General features: G+C 43.4%; 1 protein-coding gene across 8 annotated transcripts; it reads right to left on the bottom strand.

Moving 5' to 3' along the window:
- Positions 1 to 1,980: 1,980 nt before the first annotated feature.
- LOC310701325 (uncharacterized protein) lies at positions 1,981 to 18,335 on the bottom strand. 8 transcript variants are annotated; one of them, XM_083492065.1, is made up of 4 exons: positions 18,052 to 18,335; positions 15,748 to 15,825; positions 8,064 to 8,500; positions 1,981 to 7,980 (listed from the first exon to the last, which is right to left on the bottom strand). In XM_083492065.1, exon 4 carries the CDS (start codon positions 7,900 to 7,902, stop codon positions 6,313 to 6,315), a length of 1,590 nt encoding a protein of 529 aa, XP_083348191.1. In that variant the 5' UTR covers positions 7,903 to 7,980; positions 8,064 to 8,500; positions 15,748 to 15,825; positions 18,052 to 18,335; the 3' UTR covers positions 1,981 to 6,312. The 8 variants fall into 8 exon arrangements, with proteins under 8 accessions (XP_083348191.1, XP_083348186.1, XP_083348190.1 ...); XM_083492060.1 differs by adding an exon at positions 9,938 to 10,039 and having other exon boundaries at positions 1,981 to 8,500; positions 18,052 to 18,308; XM_083492064.1 differs by adding an exon at positions 9,938 to 10,039 and having other exon boundaries at positions 1,981 to 8,500; positions 18,092 to 18,308.
- Positions 18,336 to 19,534: the final 1,199 nt, after the last annotated feature.

The raw sequence follows: 19,534 nt of genomic DNA, 5'->3' as shown, positions 1-19,534 counted from the left end.
TCTCCCCCCGCCCCATAAAATATTGGGGGCAGCTCTTCCAAATATCTTATGGGGGAGGAAGAAGACCCCTCGGGCCCCTATGAGTTGGCTCCTATACTTTCATGATCCCGACTCAGCTAGGGGGCGGCAGTTCAGGGTTCTGTGGTTCATCCTCCAATGCAAACCTTGTTTGAGGTAGAGGCCCCCCCCCTTTGCAGCCGATTGCAGATCGCCTCTCCTGATTCCCAGAGGGAAAGGGAAGAGCCCTTCCTTGCTTTCACCCCCCCTTCATCCTTCCCCCCTCCCTGCTGCCCTGTTTGTAGGTTCAGGGGGAGGGAAAGCAAATTCTTCTCCCTCCCTGCACCCCAAATCACCCCCCTCCCGAAATGTTGCACCTTTTCCCTCCTCCTTTGCACGCCTCCTTCTCTTCCGGGGACGTGCATGGAGACCCCACCCCTCCAACATTGCCTCTACCCCTACCCCACCCTGCTCAGTTACTTCCTGCCTCTCTAGGAGTTCATTGACCAAGAAAGGTAGCTATTTACCGTATTTTTCGCTCTATAACACGCACCAGACCATAACACGCACATAGTTTTTAGAGGAGAAAAACAAGAAAAAAAATATTCTAAACGAAATAGTGGATATATGATTTTTGTGGTTCATGCTGTGGCCACAGGCATGTGATCTGACAGTGAGTTTGGAGTAGCCCAATGCAAAAATCCTGAGGATCCATGTGGATTCATGCTTTGTAACCACGGAGGAGGGAAGGAAGGGGAACCATGGATCCTCTGCTCACGACTGCAGCAGATCCCCCCCGCCACCCGCAGGCATTCACTCCATAACACGCACAGACATTTCCCCTTACTTTCTAGGAGGAAAAAAGTGAGTGTTATGGTGCAAAAAATACGGTAAATATTTTCGTTGTGAACAGACCATGTTTTATTTGTAGATTTATTTTAGAAATCCACTAAAAAGCATGAGCACTTCTTTGCTTTCTTTTCTTCGCTTCTCACTTCCCTATGTGGCCCCCGAGTCTCATGCCCTGGCCCCCCCTTGGAATATCATGTTCCCCTGTAACCCCCTTGGAATATCCATATGCGCCCCCCCCCCTTTAGAAACGCTGATCTACTCCATTGAATTGGGTGGGCCTGACTTCTGAGTAAAAATCCTGTTCAATACTAAGGTTGCCATGGAGTCACACATATGAAATTTGCCCTGTCTCTTCCATAGTTTCTGTTGTGTGAATGGTGCTGCGGACCCCCGGGGGGGGGGGAAGGTTCCCTGGAGTAGGCAGACTACCTATTGGGAAAAGCTGCTTTAGCGCTCTGATTTCAGGAGCCGGACCGAACCTTTCCCCACATTGTACATCCCCGTATGGTTTCTCCCCATGGGTGTCATTTTGGGGGAAATTAGCAATGAGCTTACAGTGAAGCATTCTGCACACTTTTGTCACACGCCTGCTTGATTCAAGATGCTCCCACACTCCCCTGTGCCACCATCCCAGGTCGTGCAAAACATGCAGAGAGGAGTTGGGTCTTTCCTGGTTCTCCCACTAAGATAAAGGTAAAGGGTAAAGGGACCCCTGATCATTAGGTCCAGTCGTGGCCAACTCTGGGGTTGCGGCGCTCATCTCGTTTTATTGGCCGAGGGAGCCAGCATACAGCTTCTGGGTCATGTGGCCAGCATGACTAAGCCGCTTCTGGCGAACCAGAGCAGCGCATGGAAACGCCGTTTACCTTCCTGCCAGAGCAGTACCTATTTATCTACTTGCACTTTGACGTGCTTTCAAACTGCCAAGTCAGCAGGAGCAGGGACCAAGCAATGAGAGCTCACTCCGTCGTGGGGATTCGAACTGCCGACCTTATGATCGGCAAGCCCTTATGATCGGTTTAACCAACAGCGCCACCCACATCCCACTAAACACCCCCTTTATTCCTGCTGCCACCAGAGATAATGTCTTAGCTGAACACTTCGCCCTCCATGTAGCCAAGAATGACAAGGTGTTGTTATTTACTTTACTTAAATTTCATTTCTATTCATTACTATATAGATATAAGTGATGTTACTATCCTAATGCATACATGGCTACGAATATCCCACTACATTTAGTATGAATTCATTTCAAATATCAATATATATATGTCCAAACAGAGTCTGCGTCTATAGGCAATCCATTCATGTGCTGCATCTTCTATTGTGTTGTCATGTTTTTATTCTTCCAGTTAGTTCATCAGTTATCAGCCTCTTGGCAACCATTAGGGTGCAAAGAATCCATTCTTCTTGTCCTGTTGTCAACTTCCATTTTCATTTCTTGGGGATTGTTCAGCTGTGATTCTGAAATCATAGGCTTTGACACGTCTGCTGTTCTCAGAAAAGGATTGGACTGCATGCTGGTGACTTTTCCTCGATCTTTTAGTTTCATTTTACTTTTAACCACTTTTAGGGTTTTGCAATCAAGCAGTGATTGAATTTATGAAATACATAAACTAACTAAATATAATTCTGTTATTCTATCTGCCTTGCATCCAAGAAAAAGGTCCCAGGTTGACCCGGCATCTGGGAGAAACCCTTGTTATGAAATCCCAGGTTGCTGCTGCCAGTCAGTGAAGACATTCCTGGCCTTTATTTGCAAAAGCATTTATTTGCAAATAATCCTGGCTTTTATTTGCAAAAGCGAATAAATAGAGTCCCACCCAGCTGCCTACAGCCAGGAGAGCCCCCCAACCCCAGCTGGCTGGCTCATGGGACATGGATGAAGTTCTCAAAGTGGCCAAGGAAGAATTCAGAGCCTGGAAGACGTGCTGGAGAGAAAGAGGTGGGCTGTGAACAGAGCATGCAAAGCTCTGAAATGCTCAACCCCCAACACCACTTTCTGCTCACGGCCTAGGAGGAAGGAGTTGAACCACTGCATTACCCTGCCCCTAACTCCCAACCCTCCTAGACTGTCCATGAGGATATGTTAATATTTACAATGTCATTATATTGGGAATGTATTTCACAAAGCAGAGGTGGCATTGGGGAAATGAGGTGGCACTTTCTTGGTTAATTCATTTTTTTTTTTAAATGATATTGTCAGGGGTTCAGGAGCAGAGGCGAGGGCAAGGGAGGAAACAGAGAGCGAGGGGGAGGAGTCCGAAGAAAAGATGAGTGATGACGACGACCCGAGATCTCCAAGTCTTTCCAGTGAATCAGAAGATTCACAGAAAGGAGCGCCAGTGGCCAGAGCAAAGGGGGAGCCTAGGGGGACACCCCAGGAGGAAGGGGCCAGCGGGGGTTCAGAGGGCAGCAGTTGGAGATCGGGGCCAGCGTCACCAGCAGAGCGCAGTGGAGAGGAAGGGCGTCAGGTATCGGGCTCTGGCAGCTCGCAGCAGGGAGGAGGGCATGAGTCAGGAGTGGCCACACCTCCATCGGGGAGCAAAGAAACGGTCAAGCGGAAAGTGGCAGGTTGGGCGCGCGCGCCAAGTTCAAATGCACAGGAAGGCGACGCAGTAAGCAGCCCGGAAAGGGAGCCAGGTCCTAAAGCCCGACGCAAGGAGACAGGAGGGTCCGAGGGGTAAGCGTCAGAGGAGTCCAGGAAGGAAGAGACCACGGGGGGCAGAGGGACCCAGAGAAGGACGGTCAGGCGGAAAAGGTGGAGTAAGGCGAGGATATTAAGTTGGTGTGCAAGGGGCGGAGACTCAGACGGAGCTTCGCCGGTCTAGCCATAAGACGTAGAGCTGCACGCAGCAGCTTGGAAATGGAAACTGTAACTCAATAAAGACTTTTATAAAGTGAACGCTGGCTAGCGTGATCCTCTGGGAGCTAGGATCTGGGAGCAGCTCTGACAGATATTTATTAGAAGTTTCAAAGATTACAGAAAAAAGCAAAAAAGAAAACAGCAAAAATTTAACAAAACATACATAACAATACAGCAAAAAGGAAAAAATATAACACAAAAAACCAATACACCAATAGCAATAAAAAACAAACAAACAACAACAACACACATCTTATATTCCATATCTCCATCCTTCATTTACTTGTTTCATCAACCTCCTCACACCTCCCTTTTTGTATTCTAGTTTAGTTATTTGTTTCAGCAAATTCTTTCCATCTTTCTCAATTTTTATTGGGTAATTTGTCTTAACAGTCTAACCTATTAGTTAAGTCAGCAAATCCTTTCCATCTTTCTCTATATTCTGTCATTCAATTTACCTTAATTTATTTTAACCTTATCTTACTATAAAATACCTTAAAGCTTAAAACTTAATATTTATTTATACATAATTCCTTATATCATTTCTACTAAAGCCAAATATTTTCATTCCAACATTTTTCCTAATGCTCCTTAATTTTACATTAATTCCCAAAATATTGTTTTTTTTAAAAAAAATTCTTCCAATCTTCCTCCAGCGTCTCTTCTTCCTGGTCTCGGGTTATGTCAATCCTTACTGTCCATTATCTAGTCCATCAACCTGGTAATCTTATGTCCGAGGCCCTTAAGTCTTTTCCATGTCCCTTCTGCAGATCTTCTTCTTGTTTGTACTTACACTTTACCTCATCTTTTGTTGATCTCTTTCTTAATTTCTTTCCTTTCTCATTGAGGAGTAGGTCTTGGGGATGTTCCAACTCGCAAGTATCTCCGTCTCTCCTCAGCAGAGGAGAGTCAACAGTAAAGCCCAGAAAATATTTAAAAACATATTTCAAAGTCCCTCCAAACTTAAGGGCCCCCACAACTCCAGACTCCCCCCCCCCAGCCCACTCCAGATTCAACCTTCAAGAACAACGGCTTATACTCCTGTAGGGCCTCGGGCTTCTCCATTTGTATTACCTGAGGTCCAGCAGCGGCCTCCTCCATTATCTTCTGCGTTTGCAGTTGCTCTATCAGAACAGGTTCTTGAGTTGGCTCCTGGATGGTTTCTGTATAAATATTCACTGTTTGTCCAAAATTTTTGACTGCAACAGGCATCAAATCCATCTTCTCATGCAACTGCTCCAACAAAGCACTTGTCTTGCAAAAAGCAAGCACCAAAACTTCTTCCGAACACATCTTTGTTCAAGGTCACAGTCTGGTCCCACGATCCTTATCACCACAGCTGTAAAGTCCCCAGATCGACTCCAGCAGGAATTTAACAAGCTCCCTCTAGAGGAGACAATTTCTATTTGTATCCATCTTTTGAAAGCAGATCCAACAAAAGAAAGTTACTTTCATTTTACGGGTTTTTTGTTTCTTTTAAATGCAAAATGCAACATTGGAGACAATTTGTTTCTCTTCTTTAACTATCTGTCAACGGATGTTACTTTCACAGTCAATGAACTTCACCAAAAATCTCTGTCTCTGACACCCCGTTCCCAGGTTTGAGACGGTGGAAATTTATCTTTCTTTACTCTCTCTCCTGCAGGCTTACACAGTCAAAAATCCCCCTCTTTACTCCTACTTCCAAGAGGGGTTTAGATGGTTAAAACAGGAGGAATTTTAAATCTTTATGTAGAACTTTCCAGACTATAGCTTGCACAATTTTTGCTTCAGGCTATTTACAAAAACGGAAGGAGGACTTCCTGTTTTAGACCTTCCCGTTTGAGTGCCAAATTAAAGCATTTCTAAGCCCAATTTTCCGTTCTACTCACGGGTACTTGCTTAGAGTCCAATTCTCCACAGGAAAAAGTCAGCGCTCTCCGGCAACGGCTGTGCGGCTTCACTCCGTAAAAATAGCGGTCGATTCAAAACACCGCACCGCTTCGGATCCCCGAAAAGGGGTTTCCTTGCGTGTAGGGGGGGTGCTCCTGGTGTCAGCCGAATCCCACGTTCCCAGGCTTCTTCCGCCTGGGATTTTTAAGGGGTCTTAGCCGCGGTGGCAAGACCCGATTTTTGCGGAGCAGATTCCTCTGGGTCAGAGGAATTCCGCCATGGCCGATGGCGCTAAACCGGAAGTCACTTTCTTGGTTAATTCAGATCACTCTATCTTGACTTCTGAGAGGTCAAGCCGAGAGGTGAGAGGTGTGGGGACTTTGTGCGCACGATGACTGGAGGAGTTTGTAAATAATACTTGTGGTTCAACGGTTGCCAACCTGACCAGTAAAGCTTTACTCTCAACAAATTGGGTAAGGTATATATTTTTATCACAAATCGGTAACCGGATACCGTGGTCAATGGCATAAAAAGAAACTGAGAGATCCAGCAGAACCAGGAAACAGCTTTTACCTTTGTCCCTCACCTGCCAGAGATAATCAACCAGTGCCAACAAGGCGGTCTCAGTCTGATGGCAGGGCCTGACACTCAACTGGAAGAAATGCAGTCCAAATGGTCCATATCTTCCAGATATGCCTGGATTTGTTCTGCAACCAAACATACATTTAAATTGTTTTTCCCCTGTGAGTTTGCTGATGTCTTCTAAGTGTTCCACTTCTAGTGAAGCTTGCCCCACAATCCATGCATTTAAAAGGTTTCTCCCTTGTGTGAATTTGTAGATGTGCATTAAGGCTCGAACTATGAACGAAGCATTTTCCACACTCCATGCATTTATATGGTTTCTGCCCTGTGTGAATTCGTTGATGTCTTCCAAGCGTTCCACGTCTAGTGAAGCTTCTCCCACAATCCATGCATTTAAATGGTTTCTGCCCTGTGTGAGTTCGTTGATGGTTTTTAAGGTGTCCACTCTGAGAGAAGCTCTTTCCACACTCTATGCATTTAAATGGTTTCTGCCCTGTGTGAGTTCGTTGATGCTTTTTAAGGTTTCCACTCTGACTGAAGCTCTTTCCACACTCCATGCATTTAAATGGTTTTTCCCCTGTGTGAGTCCGTTGATGTTTTCTAAGTGTTCCACTCTCACTGAAGCTCTTTCCACACTCTATGCATTTAAATGGTTTTTCCCCTGTGTGAATTTGTTGATGGTATTTAAGGTTTCCACTCCGAGAAAAGCTCTTTCCACACTCCATGCATCTGAATGATTTCCCACCAGTGTGAGTATGATGATGTGCATTAAGGTGATTGCTCAAAAGGAAGCTCTTTCCACGCTCAAAACATTTATATGGTTTTTCCCCTGTATGAGTACATTGATGCATTATTAGCGATTCTCTATGACGGAAGCTTGTTCCACACTCCATGCATTCAAATGGTTTCTGCCCTGTGTGAGTTCGTTGATGTTTTCTAAGTGTTCCACTATCGATGAAGCTCTTTCCACACTCTATGCATTTAAATGGTTTTTCCCCTGTGTGAGATCGTTGATGGTTTTTAAGGTGTCCACTCTGAGAGAAGCTCTTTCCACACTCTATGCATTTAAATGGTTTCTGCCCTGTGTGAGTTTGTTGATGCTTTTTAAGGTTTCCACTCTGACTGAAGCTCTTTCCACACTCTATGCATTTAAATGGTTTTTCCCCTGTGTGAGTCCGTTGATGATTTCTAAGTGTTCCACTCTCACTGAAGCTCTTTCCACACTCCATGCATTTAAAAGGTCTTGCCCCTGTGTGAGTTCGTTGATGGTATTTAAGGTATACACTCTGACTGAAGCTCTTTCCACACTCCATGCATTTAAATGGTTTTTCCCCTGTGTGAGTTCGCTGATGTCTTTTAAGCTGTCTACTCCAAGAGAAGCTCTTTCCACACTCCATGCATCTGAATGATTTCCCACCAGTGTGAGTTTGATGATGTGCATTAAGATGATTAATCAAAAGGAAGTTCTTTCCACGCTCAAAACATTTATATGGTTTCTCCCCTGTGTGAGTTCGTTGATGCATTATTAGTGATTCTCTATGACGGAAGCTTGTTCCACACTCCATGCATTCAAATGGTTTCTGCCCTGTATGAGTTCGTTGATGTTTTCTAAGTGTTCCACTTTCGATGAAGCTCTTTCCACACTCTATGCATTTAAATGGTTTTTCCCCTGTGTGACTTCGCTGATGTCTTTTAAGCTGTCCACTCTGACAGAAGCTCTTTCCGCACTCCATACATCTGAATGGTTTCTCACCCGTGTGAGTTTGATGATGTGCATTAAGTTGATTACTCAAAAGGAAGCTCTTTCCACACTCAAAACATTTATATGGTTTTTCCCCTGTATGAGTATATTGATGCCTTTTTAGTGATTGTCTACGACGGAAGCATGTTCCACACTCCATGCATTTAAATGGTTTCTCCCCCGTGTGAGTTCGCATATGTATATAGAGGTTTCCACTCTGTGTGAAGCATTTTCCACACTCAAAACATTTATATGATTTCTCCCCTGTATGAGTATATTGATGCCTTTTTAGTGATTGTCTACGACGGAAGCATGTTCCACACTCCATGCATTTAAATGGTTTTCCCCCTGTGTGAGTTCCTTGATGTTTTGTAGGAGTTCCACTCCCACAGATGTCCTTGCCACAATCCATACCTTAAAGTGGTATCTCCATTGTTTCAGTTCATTGATGTGAACTAAGTGTGTTCACTGACTGAATCACGTTGTTTATTCCATATATTGAAATGGTTTATTTGTGATTCCTAATGAAAGTACAGATTGCTCTGACTGTCCTTTCTATCGCTTGCTTCCGAGTAGGGGGAAAGGAAATCCTGTAAAGAAGAGGACAAAGGAATATAACACACATCAAGTGCCTTTGGTACCTTCTCTTAATTTAACATCTCCTACACTCTTCCTTTTTCTATGTTCCTATTTTTTAGGAAATGAAATAATGTCAGATAATAGTAATGCATCAACTTTTAATCATGATCAAGTATTGTTAATAATGCAGCATGATCCTAGATACACTGGTTCTCTTGAATTGCCAATTTAAATACAGAGGTTCCTCACCGGAAAGGGAGCTTCTCTCTCTCTATAATCCTGCTATTTATTTCTGCGGTTCAGAATTCCCAATGACACTTTTTGTCCTAATCACTAAAATGTTTGGTTGCAAGTTTCTTTGGGTTGACCTGGTAAACTAAAGGGACTAACAAATTCAATCAATCGTAATAATGGACTACAGTAACCCCTGAATTTCACTAGCAATCTTCCCTTAAATCCCAAAGACATGAGAATAAAGATAGTGACTTCCGGCGGAAACTGCAGCCATGATAAGAAGTGCGAGATAAACCCTCTGGGGGGTCTCGAGCGGCGTGGGGGCTATTTGAGAGGTTTCGCGAAGGCTACGCGGACCTCGGAACCTCAGGAAGAGATCCTGAGGGGCGCTGGTACCCAGAGGTGCTCTCTTGCTCCCTGGGTCTCAATAATAGACTCAGGGACGGGATTGAGCTGCGGGCACGGAGGGGGAGCAACTTTAAACCCACACCGTAAAGCCTCAGACTTCTTATGAAAGCAGTTAGCTTCCAAAACCAACAACGAATTCGGACCTACAGCTGACGGAGCTAATCCGAGCACTGCTTTAAAACTTGAAATCTATTAGAATTCGGCGAGTTACGAGATGCAGAAAGGGAGTCCGTCCCGGACAACTGGGAGAAAATGGCGCATGACGGAAGGTTGGAGGAAGGAGGAGTGAAAAGAAGTTTCCGCTGAGTGAGTGTTACTTTTTAAGCCCTCAAACACGAATTACAAAGTGTTGAGGCAAAGCTACTTTTGAAATGACTACTGGGGAAAAAGTACTGTAGGTGTCTTTTGATCGGCTTGGGGTGGGTCTCTGTCGGACGTAGGCAAATCACTAAATAATTCACCGCACTCCTCCATTTTAAGTGAAGAGGGTCTCAGCCATACTGGACTTACAAAAAGATTTGGACCGTAGACTCAAAGAGAAAGCAAGGAGAAACCCTGACGGTAGGCTTCTACACTGACTTTTAACAGTTTCTTGAGGGGGCCAAGACCAATATTAAAGGAAGAAAGAAAACAAGGGGGGTTTAATCTCCCCCCTCCCTCCCCCTGTCATCGGGAGGAAGAAGAAGCCGGAAATTACGCTTTGGGAACTTGGGAGCCTTACACAACCCGCGCGTGGTTTGAAACAACCTTATGGACTGATAGAAGAAGAGAAGAAAACACACGGGGGATAACAAATAAACTATTACATTTTGCCATTTGGAATATTTGTCTGAAGACTCTTGGACTTCCCTGCTGCCTCCTGTATGTTGGAGGACGTGGGGAGAGGAGGGCTAGAAGTGACGGACGTGCTGGGAGTGAAGATACAGCGTGTGGATTAGGGACTGCCACCGTGTGGGGAGCTAAAAAATTACATTCTAAAAGCAAAGAAGGCGGGAAAGTGCTCCCCCTGGTGGCTGGCTGAAACATCGTGTGGACTGACTTTGTGTGATATATAAGATCTAAATTTTTGTATAATATATATTTAAGATGTCCGGGAAAAATGGGAAAAAGGGATTAGGGACCCCAGCAGAGAGACACCCATCTAGGCAAGAAAATGGAAAAGAAAACAAGGAATATGAGAGCTTACTGGGGGAAATAAGAAAAGAGTTTAAACAGAATGAGCAATATATATAGAAAAAATTATTGGAGGTCCAGGAAGCCTTAGACAAAAAATTGGAAATGGTGATGGGAGAGTTGACAGGGAAGGTAAAAGACTTGGAAATAAGAACTAAGGTGGTAGAGGATTTAAACAATCAGAAAGATCTAAAGGAAGTAAAAAGACAGACAGAACAAATTAGAGGAGAAATTACAGAAATGAATAGGGCACAGGAGGAGATGTTGGATAATCTATCTACTCTGGAGATGCATCAAAAAGAGCGAAATTTGAAATTCAGGGGTCTCCCGGAGACGCCAAATGAGAATATAAGAGATAAAATAATAAGAGAACTGGCTGGGTGGATGGAACTAAGAGAAGAAGATATTGGCCCATTGATAATGAATGTCTTTAGAATAAAGACAAAAAAAATTCCTTCCAGTAGCACCTTAAAGACCAACTAAGTTAGTTCTCCAAGAACTAACTTAGTTGGTCTTTAAGGTGCTACTGGAAGGAATTTTTTTTGTTTTGACTATGGCAGACCAACACGGCTACCTATCTGCAATTTAGAATAAAGGTTAGATCAGTGAAGGCAAGGGCAAAAAAGCTTCCTGGAGACGTTCTAGTCATGTTTAACTCATTGGACATAAGAAATGAAATACTGAGACTGAATTACAACAAAAATCTATGCATAGATGGGGTGAAAATCTTGATTTTTAGGGAGATCCCTGCCAGGTTTCTGAAACGAAGGGGAATTTATAAAGAAATGGTGAGTCTACTGAAAAGGAATGGAATTCAGCATAGATGGGAATTCCCAGAAGGAATCTCCTTTTACTTTAAAGATAAAAGATTCAAACTAACTAGCCCCCAAGAGTTAGAAAAATTATCCAGAAGATATGACAAAGAGTTAGGGAGGACAGGGAAAATAAAACCAAGACAGGATCAGAAAGAGGAAGGAAAGGAAAAGGAGAAAGAAGAACAACGTCAGGAAGAAGAGGAGGAACAAGAAGAAGAGAGAGAGGAATCAGAAGAAGAAGACAACAACAAAGAACAGTAAATTTAGCGCAACTGAGTGGGTACTCTTAGATAAAAGAAATAATGAATCTGAAAGTATTTTCCTGGAATGTTAATGGGATGAACAATTTAAATAAGAGACGAAAAGTTAACCATGTTTTGATTAAACGAAACCTAGATATCATATGCCTGCAAGAAACGCATGTAGCCAAAAAGCATAAAAGAATTTTAAGTAATAAAAAACTGGGACAAGAGTTTATCGCGTCAGATTCAAACAAAAAGAGAGGTGTGGTAATATATGTAAAAGAGAAGCATGACCCAAAATAAATTTTTAAGGAGGATGAGGGAAGAATATTGATTGTACAAATTGGGTTTCAAGGGGGAAAATGGCTGATTGTGGGGATCTATGCTCCAAACGATAAGAAAGCTGAATTCTATACAAAGTTGAATGAAATAATGTTAGAGTATTTAGATCAGAAATTGATATTACTGGGAGACTTTAATGGAGTAGTGGTACCGGACTTAGATAGATTAACAAAGAGGCGAAATACATATGAAGGCAAACTCCCGAAGGCCTTCTTTGATATGGCCAATACATTGGGAGTAATTGACATCTGGAGATTAAGGAACCCAACAGTAAGACAATTTTCATTCCACTCTCAACCAAACCAAAGCTTCAGCAGAATAGATCAGATCTGGGTCTCTAAGATTCTAACACCAAGAGTAACTAGAATTGAAATCCTCCCGAGAACCCTGTCAGATCATAATCTGCTATATATGGAATTAAAAGGAAAGGACCCTTCTACACATAGATGGAGAATGAATGAGAGCTTATTTAATGACCAGAGAGTAGTGGAAACTGCAAAAGAGACAATAACAGACTATTTTAAATGGAATCTAAACAAAGAAACACCAATTGAAACAGTCTGGGACGCGAGCAAAGCGGTGGTAAGGGGTTTCCTGATTCAAAAAAACAGCTTCCAGAAAAGAGGGAGAGAGAAGAAAGAGGAGATCCTGTCCCAGCTCATCGAGAACGAAAAACAGCTAATAACAAAACCTAAAGATGAAATAATAAAACGAAATATAAAAATGTTGCAGTCTCAGTTCTCCATGGTGGTGGGACAGGAGATCGAATGGAAAATAAAAACCATGAGACAAAAATTTTTTGAGTCGGCCAACAAAGTTGGGAGATTCTTGGCCTGGCAAATAAAAGCAAGACAAAAACAGAACACAATTTGTAAAATAAAAGATGGGGATAAAATGATTGAGGACCCAAAAGAAATTAGAAAAGTATTTCAGAGATTCTATAGAGATCTTTATAAGAAAGATAAAGAAGACAAGAGAATAGAAAAGTATATCCATGACCATAAACTACATCAGATCTCAGAAGAAGAAAAAAGAATGCTTAACCAGGAGATAACAGAACAAGAGGTCACGAAGGCAATAAAAAGAATGAAAATAGGGAAGGCCCCAGGACCGGACGGTATCTCAGCAAAGTATTATAAAACACTATCGCAATACCTGACACCTGTTCTAAGTGAAGTAATGAATAAAGTCTTAAGAGAAAGAAAGATGCCAAACACCTGGAAAGAAGCTCATATTATACTGATCCCGAAGAAAGAGGGGGATATATTAGATGTAAAAAATTTCAGACCAATTTCGTTATTGAATAACGACTATAAGCTATTTGCGGATATACTAGCGAATAGACTAAAAATGGTGTTAAATAAGGTGATACACAAAGACCAAACAGGCTTTCTGCCGGGAAGGCAACTAAGGGACAACGTAAGAAGCCTGATAAATATAATTGAATACCTTGAAGTCAGAAATGAGAAACAGGCAGTATTATTGTTCACAGACGCGGAAAAAGCGTTCGATAATGTATCCTGGCATTTCATGAAAGAAAACTTAAAAGTACTAGGAATTGGTGAAATTTTTTTGAGAGGTATTGGCACGATTTATTCGGACCAAAAAGCAAAGTTAATAATTAATAACAACATATCAGATAACTTTGAGATAACTAAAGGTACTAGGCAGGGATGCCCTTTGTCTCCCTTGCTATTTATTACAATCCTAGAGGTCTTGAATAAGAAGCTAAGAGAATCATCAGAAGTCAGAGGCATTAAGGTAGGACGAAAAGAATTTAAGTTAAGAGCCTTCGCAGATGATCTAGTCTTAATGTTGGAAGAACCAAGACAAAGTGTGAAAGAGGCAATAAAAAGAATGGAAGAGTTTGGGAAGGTATCAGGGTTTAAACTTAACAAAAACAAGACAAAAATGCTAGTAAAAAATTTGAAGAAAGAAGAGATGGAAGAATTACAAGTAGACTCAGGAATCGCGATAGCTAAAAAAATAAAATATTTAGGAATTTGGATGACAACAAAAAATATAAACCTGTACAAGGACAACTATGAGGTGGTATGGAAAGAAATTAAGAAAGATATGGATATATGGAGTAGACTAAAATTGTCATTATTAGGCAGAATCTCTGATAAAAATGAATATATTACCTAGACTGTTATTTTTATTTCAAGCAATACCAGTGGTAAAAGGGATAAGACAATTTAAGGATTGGAAAAAAAACTTAGCGAAGTTTGTCTGGCAGGGGAAAAGGCCAAGGATAAAAATGAAGATACTAGTAGATAAGAAAGAGAGAGGAGGTTTTGATTTACCAGACCTGACTTTATATTATGAAGCTTCGTGCTTGGTATGGTTAAAAGACTGGCTGACCTTAGAAAACACTGACCTATTAGATCTAGAGGGCCATGATAATAGATATGGTTGGCATTCGTACCTATGGTACAACAAAGTAAAGGTACATAAAGGTTTTCTAAACCATGTGATTAGGAAATCTTTATATGAAGTATGGGATCGGAATAAAAACCTCCTGGAAAGAAAGACACCGTGGTGGATATCACCAATTGAGGTGCTGACAACAAAAAAAGCAAACATGGAAGGGGAAAGAATAACATATGAGGATATTACTAGGAAAACAGCCCAAGGGATAAAGCTCAAACCATACGACCAAATTGAAAAGAGGTTAACAGGGTGGCTGCAATACCATCAGATCAGTGATTTATTAAAGGAATACAAAAAGAGAAATGGGTTCGAAGATAAAAAATCGAAATTCCAAATCGAGTTAATAGACTGTAAAGATAAAATTTTATCAAGAATGTACAGCTTATTGCTAGAATGGTATACAAAAGATGAAGAAGTAAAGGAATCAATGATAAAATGGGCAATTGATATTGGGCATAACATTGAATTAGATGCGTGGGAAAGATTATGGAAGGAGGGTTTGAGATTCACAGGATGCATGGCTTTAAAGGAAAACTTGCTAAAAATGATGTATAGATGGCATTTGACGCCAGTAAAATTAGCTAAAATGTATAGGAAAAAAGAAAGAAAGTGTTGGAAATGTAAAAAGGCAGATGGGGACTATTTCCATGTGGTGGACCTGCGATAAGGTAAAAAATTTTTGGGAAGCAATTTATAATGAACTCAAAAAGATATTTAGATATACTTTCCCCAAAAGACCGGAAGCGTGTCTATTAGGCTTAATAGGAACAGAAATTAAAATAGATCAAAATTTGTTCATGTATGCTACAGCTGCCGCGAAGACCCTTCTGGCCCAAAGATGGAAAGTACAAGATATACCAACTATTCAGGAGTGGCAGGCGAAGTTGACAGAATATGCAGAACTTGCCAAACTGTCAGGGAGGATCCGGGACCAGGGAGATCAAAGATACCAAAATAACTGGAGTAAATTTATTGAATATTTAAAGAAGAAATGTAAAGAGATCAAGACACTAGCAGGATTGATATAATACCTCCAATGTATAATAGTACTAATTTGAGAATGATGTGTGTGATGGAAAGAGGATAAATATACCAGTTGTGGGGAGGGAGGGGGGTCGTGACTCGGCAGAGTCAAAGGGAATGTATGGTGCTATTACAATTTGTTGGAAAAGAATATGTAAGGAAAACAATAAAAATTCACTTGGAAAAAAAAGAGAGAGAATAAAGATAGTGGTTAATACTGGGAATCTGGAGGAATGGAGAGGAGGAGTGGGACGTAGTTATCTCTGCGTAAAGGTAAGAAAAGAAAAAGGTATCTCTGCCTACAACCTTCATAGCAATGGGCAGGGAAGGGCGGACTGGAGGCAATGTCTCTCCACATAAACATGGGTAAATGGGTGAAATTGCAGAAGACAAGCCAAAAGTGGGTCATCTTCTCGATCCAGCAGGGCTTTTTATATGTTTTAACGTAGTGAGTCTGACCAAACTGCAGGAGGCAGTGGAAGACAGGAGTGCCTGGCGTGCTCTGGTCCAGGGGGTCACAAAGAGTCGTACACGACTAAACAACAACAAACGTAGTGAAATGTCTCACTGCATACTCAAAGGGCTTACCTCTCAATTTCCCCTTCACATTTCTGTGTTTTTCTTTTTCTGGCAAGATGTGTTTAGACTTGTGAATCAGAGTCTCTCCTGTGTTGAACAAATAAGAGACGTGCCGTTTATGTCATACGTGACTGTCAAAGTCTTCAGGAACATTTATCTTTTGAAGCAAAAACAACAAAGTTCCTGGTGGCCCATTGGAGGCTAATAAACCTATAATGGCCTAAACCTTTGTGGACAGCAGGAGAATGCTGCGGATTGCGGGCCAGGAAAGCTCACACCACCATTAACCTGTGTGTTTCTTTGTGGGTTTTGCATAGTTGTTTTGGAATTTGCACCACAATATCAGTTCATCAAATGTTACAGACAAAATTTTAGCAATGCTATAAAAAATGATCCCACCCACTCCCTTTCTCTCTCACACAGTGTTTGTAGATATGGAAATCTCACACACCTCGCCAGTAATAATGGCAATAACTGGTCTGCATCTGCACATGTCTGTGTGGAAAGCCTCCAGTCACAGACATTGTCTATCCTGATAATGGACCCTTTGCCCTTGAAGCACCCCAGACTGGGAAGGTGCATGCATTTACTGTCTTTGGGTGCTGATGGATTGTGTCTCAGCTTGTAAATCCCTCTGACATTGCCTAAACAAGAAAAAAGTTATAGAAAGGCTGTCCATTTGTAAATTACAGTGGTACCTCATGTTAGGAACTTAATTCTTTCTGGAGGTCTGTTCTTAACCTGAAACTGTTCTTAACCTGTGGACTCTTGGCACCCTTCCCAGGAAAAGGCGAATGAGAACGGTTCAGCATGTCCAAAGATGTTGCAACTGAATGAGATCAAAGTCAGTTCTCAGGCCTGCTCTGACAAAGCCTATTCATTAGCCTTTTGAAGCCTTCTCGTGCTGATAAAAGAATAACATTTTGCCTATGTACCAGCATCTTGTGAGAATCCACAGAAAAGCTGTAGCTGTGGATTTTTAGAAGACAAAAGGAATTTTGGACAGTTTTGAGGCCTGGGGTGATTATTGAGGGGTGTGTGACTTCGGGCCTAGGTGGGGTCACCTGTCCTCACCTTCCTTCAGTACCACTTTAGCTAGTGGGGGGCCTCCCACTGCCACCACACGATTTCTGTTCTCATCCTGAAGCAAAGTTCTTAACCCGAGGTACTATTTCTGGGTTAGCAGAGTCTGTAACCTGAAACGTCTGTAACCCAAGGTACCACTGTATATACAAATCGTGAAAGAATTTCCATAGCACCTCCAGTCATTTTTTAAAAATTTTGTTGTTGCTGCTGTTTAGTCGTTTCCGACTCTTCGTGACCCCATGGACCAGAGCACACCAGGCACCTCTGTCCTCCACTACCTCCCGCAGTTTTGTCAAACTCATGCTGGTAACCTCGAAAACACTGTCCAACCATCTCGTCCTCTGTCGCCCCCTTCTCCTTGTGCCCTCCATCTTTCCCAGCATCAGTGTCTTCTCCAGGGAGTCTTCTCTTCTCATGAGGTGGCCAAAGTACTGGAGCCTCAGCTTCACGATCTGTCCTTCCAGTGAGCACTCAGGGCTATTTCCTTAAGAATGGATGCATTTGATCTTCTTGCAGTCCATGGGACTCTCAAGAGTCTCCTCCAGCACCATAATTCAAAAGCATCAATTATTCGGCGATCAGCCTTCTTTATGGTCCAGCTCTCACTTCCATACATCACTACTGGTTTGTTTTTTTTAAATAGTGCACTACATTATCACTGTCAATTAACCATGCAGTGGAATTGACACTTAAAACTGAAATCCAGGGAGAGGCAAACGAGTTTCTGTCCTTTCGTGGAAGAGGATTCCAGAAGCAAAGACCCCCTCTGGACAGCCCTCTCTCCTTCCTCTCAAGAGCTTCCTGCGCTTTCCTCTCCTCTCCAGCTGGACCAATGGCCTGGCTTGGTGTAACTCAGCAGCAGCAGAGTCCCGCTTCTGGAGCCCCCAGCAGCAGCTGGCCTGGGGATGGGGGAAGGAGAGTCCAGCTTCCGGGAAGGAGGGGAGGGTGGGGAATTGGACCCCCTCCCAATTTCAGGGATCCCTCTCTCCAAGGCAGATTTCTGGGCAGGAGGGAAAAGCCAAGGCAGCGTCTCCGGAGATTCCCCCGCCAGCGCCCAAGTGGGAGACCTCCCTTCCGATGGGCAGCGTCTCTTTCTCCCTCTGCACCCCCTGCCAATGCTGGACGGGGCTTTCCTCCCCCAGGGATGCTTCCCTCCTTCCCCAGGTTCCTCTGCCCCCTCCGTCCCAAAGTCTCCCCTGCGCCCAGAGACCCCTTGGCACGGCTCACCCCTCGCCCTGCGCGCGGAATCTCCCTCGAGCGCACCGACCTCTCCATCCGGAGGAGCCTCCCAAGACGAGCAGGGAGGGGGGAGGAGGAGGTAAGAGACGGAAGTGGGGGAGGGAGGGGTCTCTTCCCAGGCCTCTCTAGGCATCTCGGCTCTCTCGCTTCCGTAACCCCTTCCATGGACTCTCCTTCTCTCCAGCCAAAAGAGGCGCGCCTCGCCACACGCGCGCAGCCACCAGCGCCCCAAGGGATTCCTGCCAGGGAAAACGGGGGACGCGTCCCGAGAGTCCTGTTTGGGGATGGGGCTCTCATAGGGACGCCCTTGGTGGACTTCTCATTTCCATTCCCACAAAGGTACCTAAGGGGTGCAGGGCAGCTAAGCATCGCTTGGCCGGCGAGATTGGAGGGATGGTAGTAGTAGTAATAATAATAGTAATAATTTTATTGTTTGTAGGCCGCCCACCTCACTTGGTTTCCCCAGCCACTCTGAGCGCCTCCCAACAAAAAATAGTAAAAACACATTACAACATCAAAACTAAAAACTTCCCTGAACAGGGCTTACCTTCAAAAAGTTGTGTAATTTTTTAACTCCTTGACATCAACAAAATTGCCTGTGATGTGCAAACAGTAGCTCCCTCCTTTACAGCCAAGGGGAAGTTTCCAAGCACCCGAACTAGACAGAGGTGGACAATGGGGGAGCTGTTTATATCTACACAGATTCTAACCACCCCACAGAGAACTTGATCTTTGGGAGCCAATGCCTTCGAATGGACTCTCAGCCCCAGAAAACCGAACTGCAAGGACTTTGCCTATGGTGATTTTGTTGCCTCTGGGACATTGGAGTAACCAACAACTGGGAAGGGCCAGAATACCTAGAAGGCTGGCTTCACACTGCAGGGGCTGCACAAAACCCCAAGTTGGGATCACACCAGGCCTCAGAGGTGCCGTGGGGTGTGTGTCACCAAGGACGTGAGACTTCTGAAAACCAATGACCCTCTGCATCCCCTAGGCCACGCATCGCCAAAGTCCATGCCCAACCCCTTTGTACACAGAGCAAGATCTTCTTTCCTCCTGGGACCAAAACTCATATCCGACTGTTGAACAAAGTGGCCAGAGAAGCTCCCTACCCCAACTGCTGGTGTAGCAGGAAACCCCCCCCCCATCATTCAGTTTGTACAAACTTCACACACACTCACACTCACACACCACATACGCTACACTTCTGTTATAAATTCATAGAAAATCAACCTTACATCGGATTTGCACTATTCCACTTTTATTTTACTCCATGAAGGAAAGACTACAAAATGGGGAAGGTTTGATACAGGGCACCATAATCCCTTCACCATCCCAGCACATCCACAGGAGCCCTGCCCAGTTGCTATGCCAACCCTGATGATCCCAGACAGAAGACAATCAAGATCACAAAGAACTTGCATATGGGAGTGGATTCTGCATGGACTGGAACAAAGGACAATGATCAGAT

Source organism: Podarcis liolepis (genome assembly GCF_965112155.1).
Source record: "Podarcis liolepis genome assembly, chromosome: 2".
NCBI lineage: Eukaryota > Metazoa > Chordata > Lepidosauria > Squamata > Lacertidae > Podarcis > Podarcis liolepis.
This window is presented reverse-complemented; position numbering and strand designations above follow the sequence as displayed.

Coding starts and splice junctions, on each gene's coding strand:
- LOC310701325 (XM_083492058.1), bottom strand. CDS start 8,322: ATGGATTGTGGCAAGGACATCTGTGGGAGTGGAACTCCTACAAAACAT.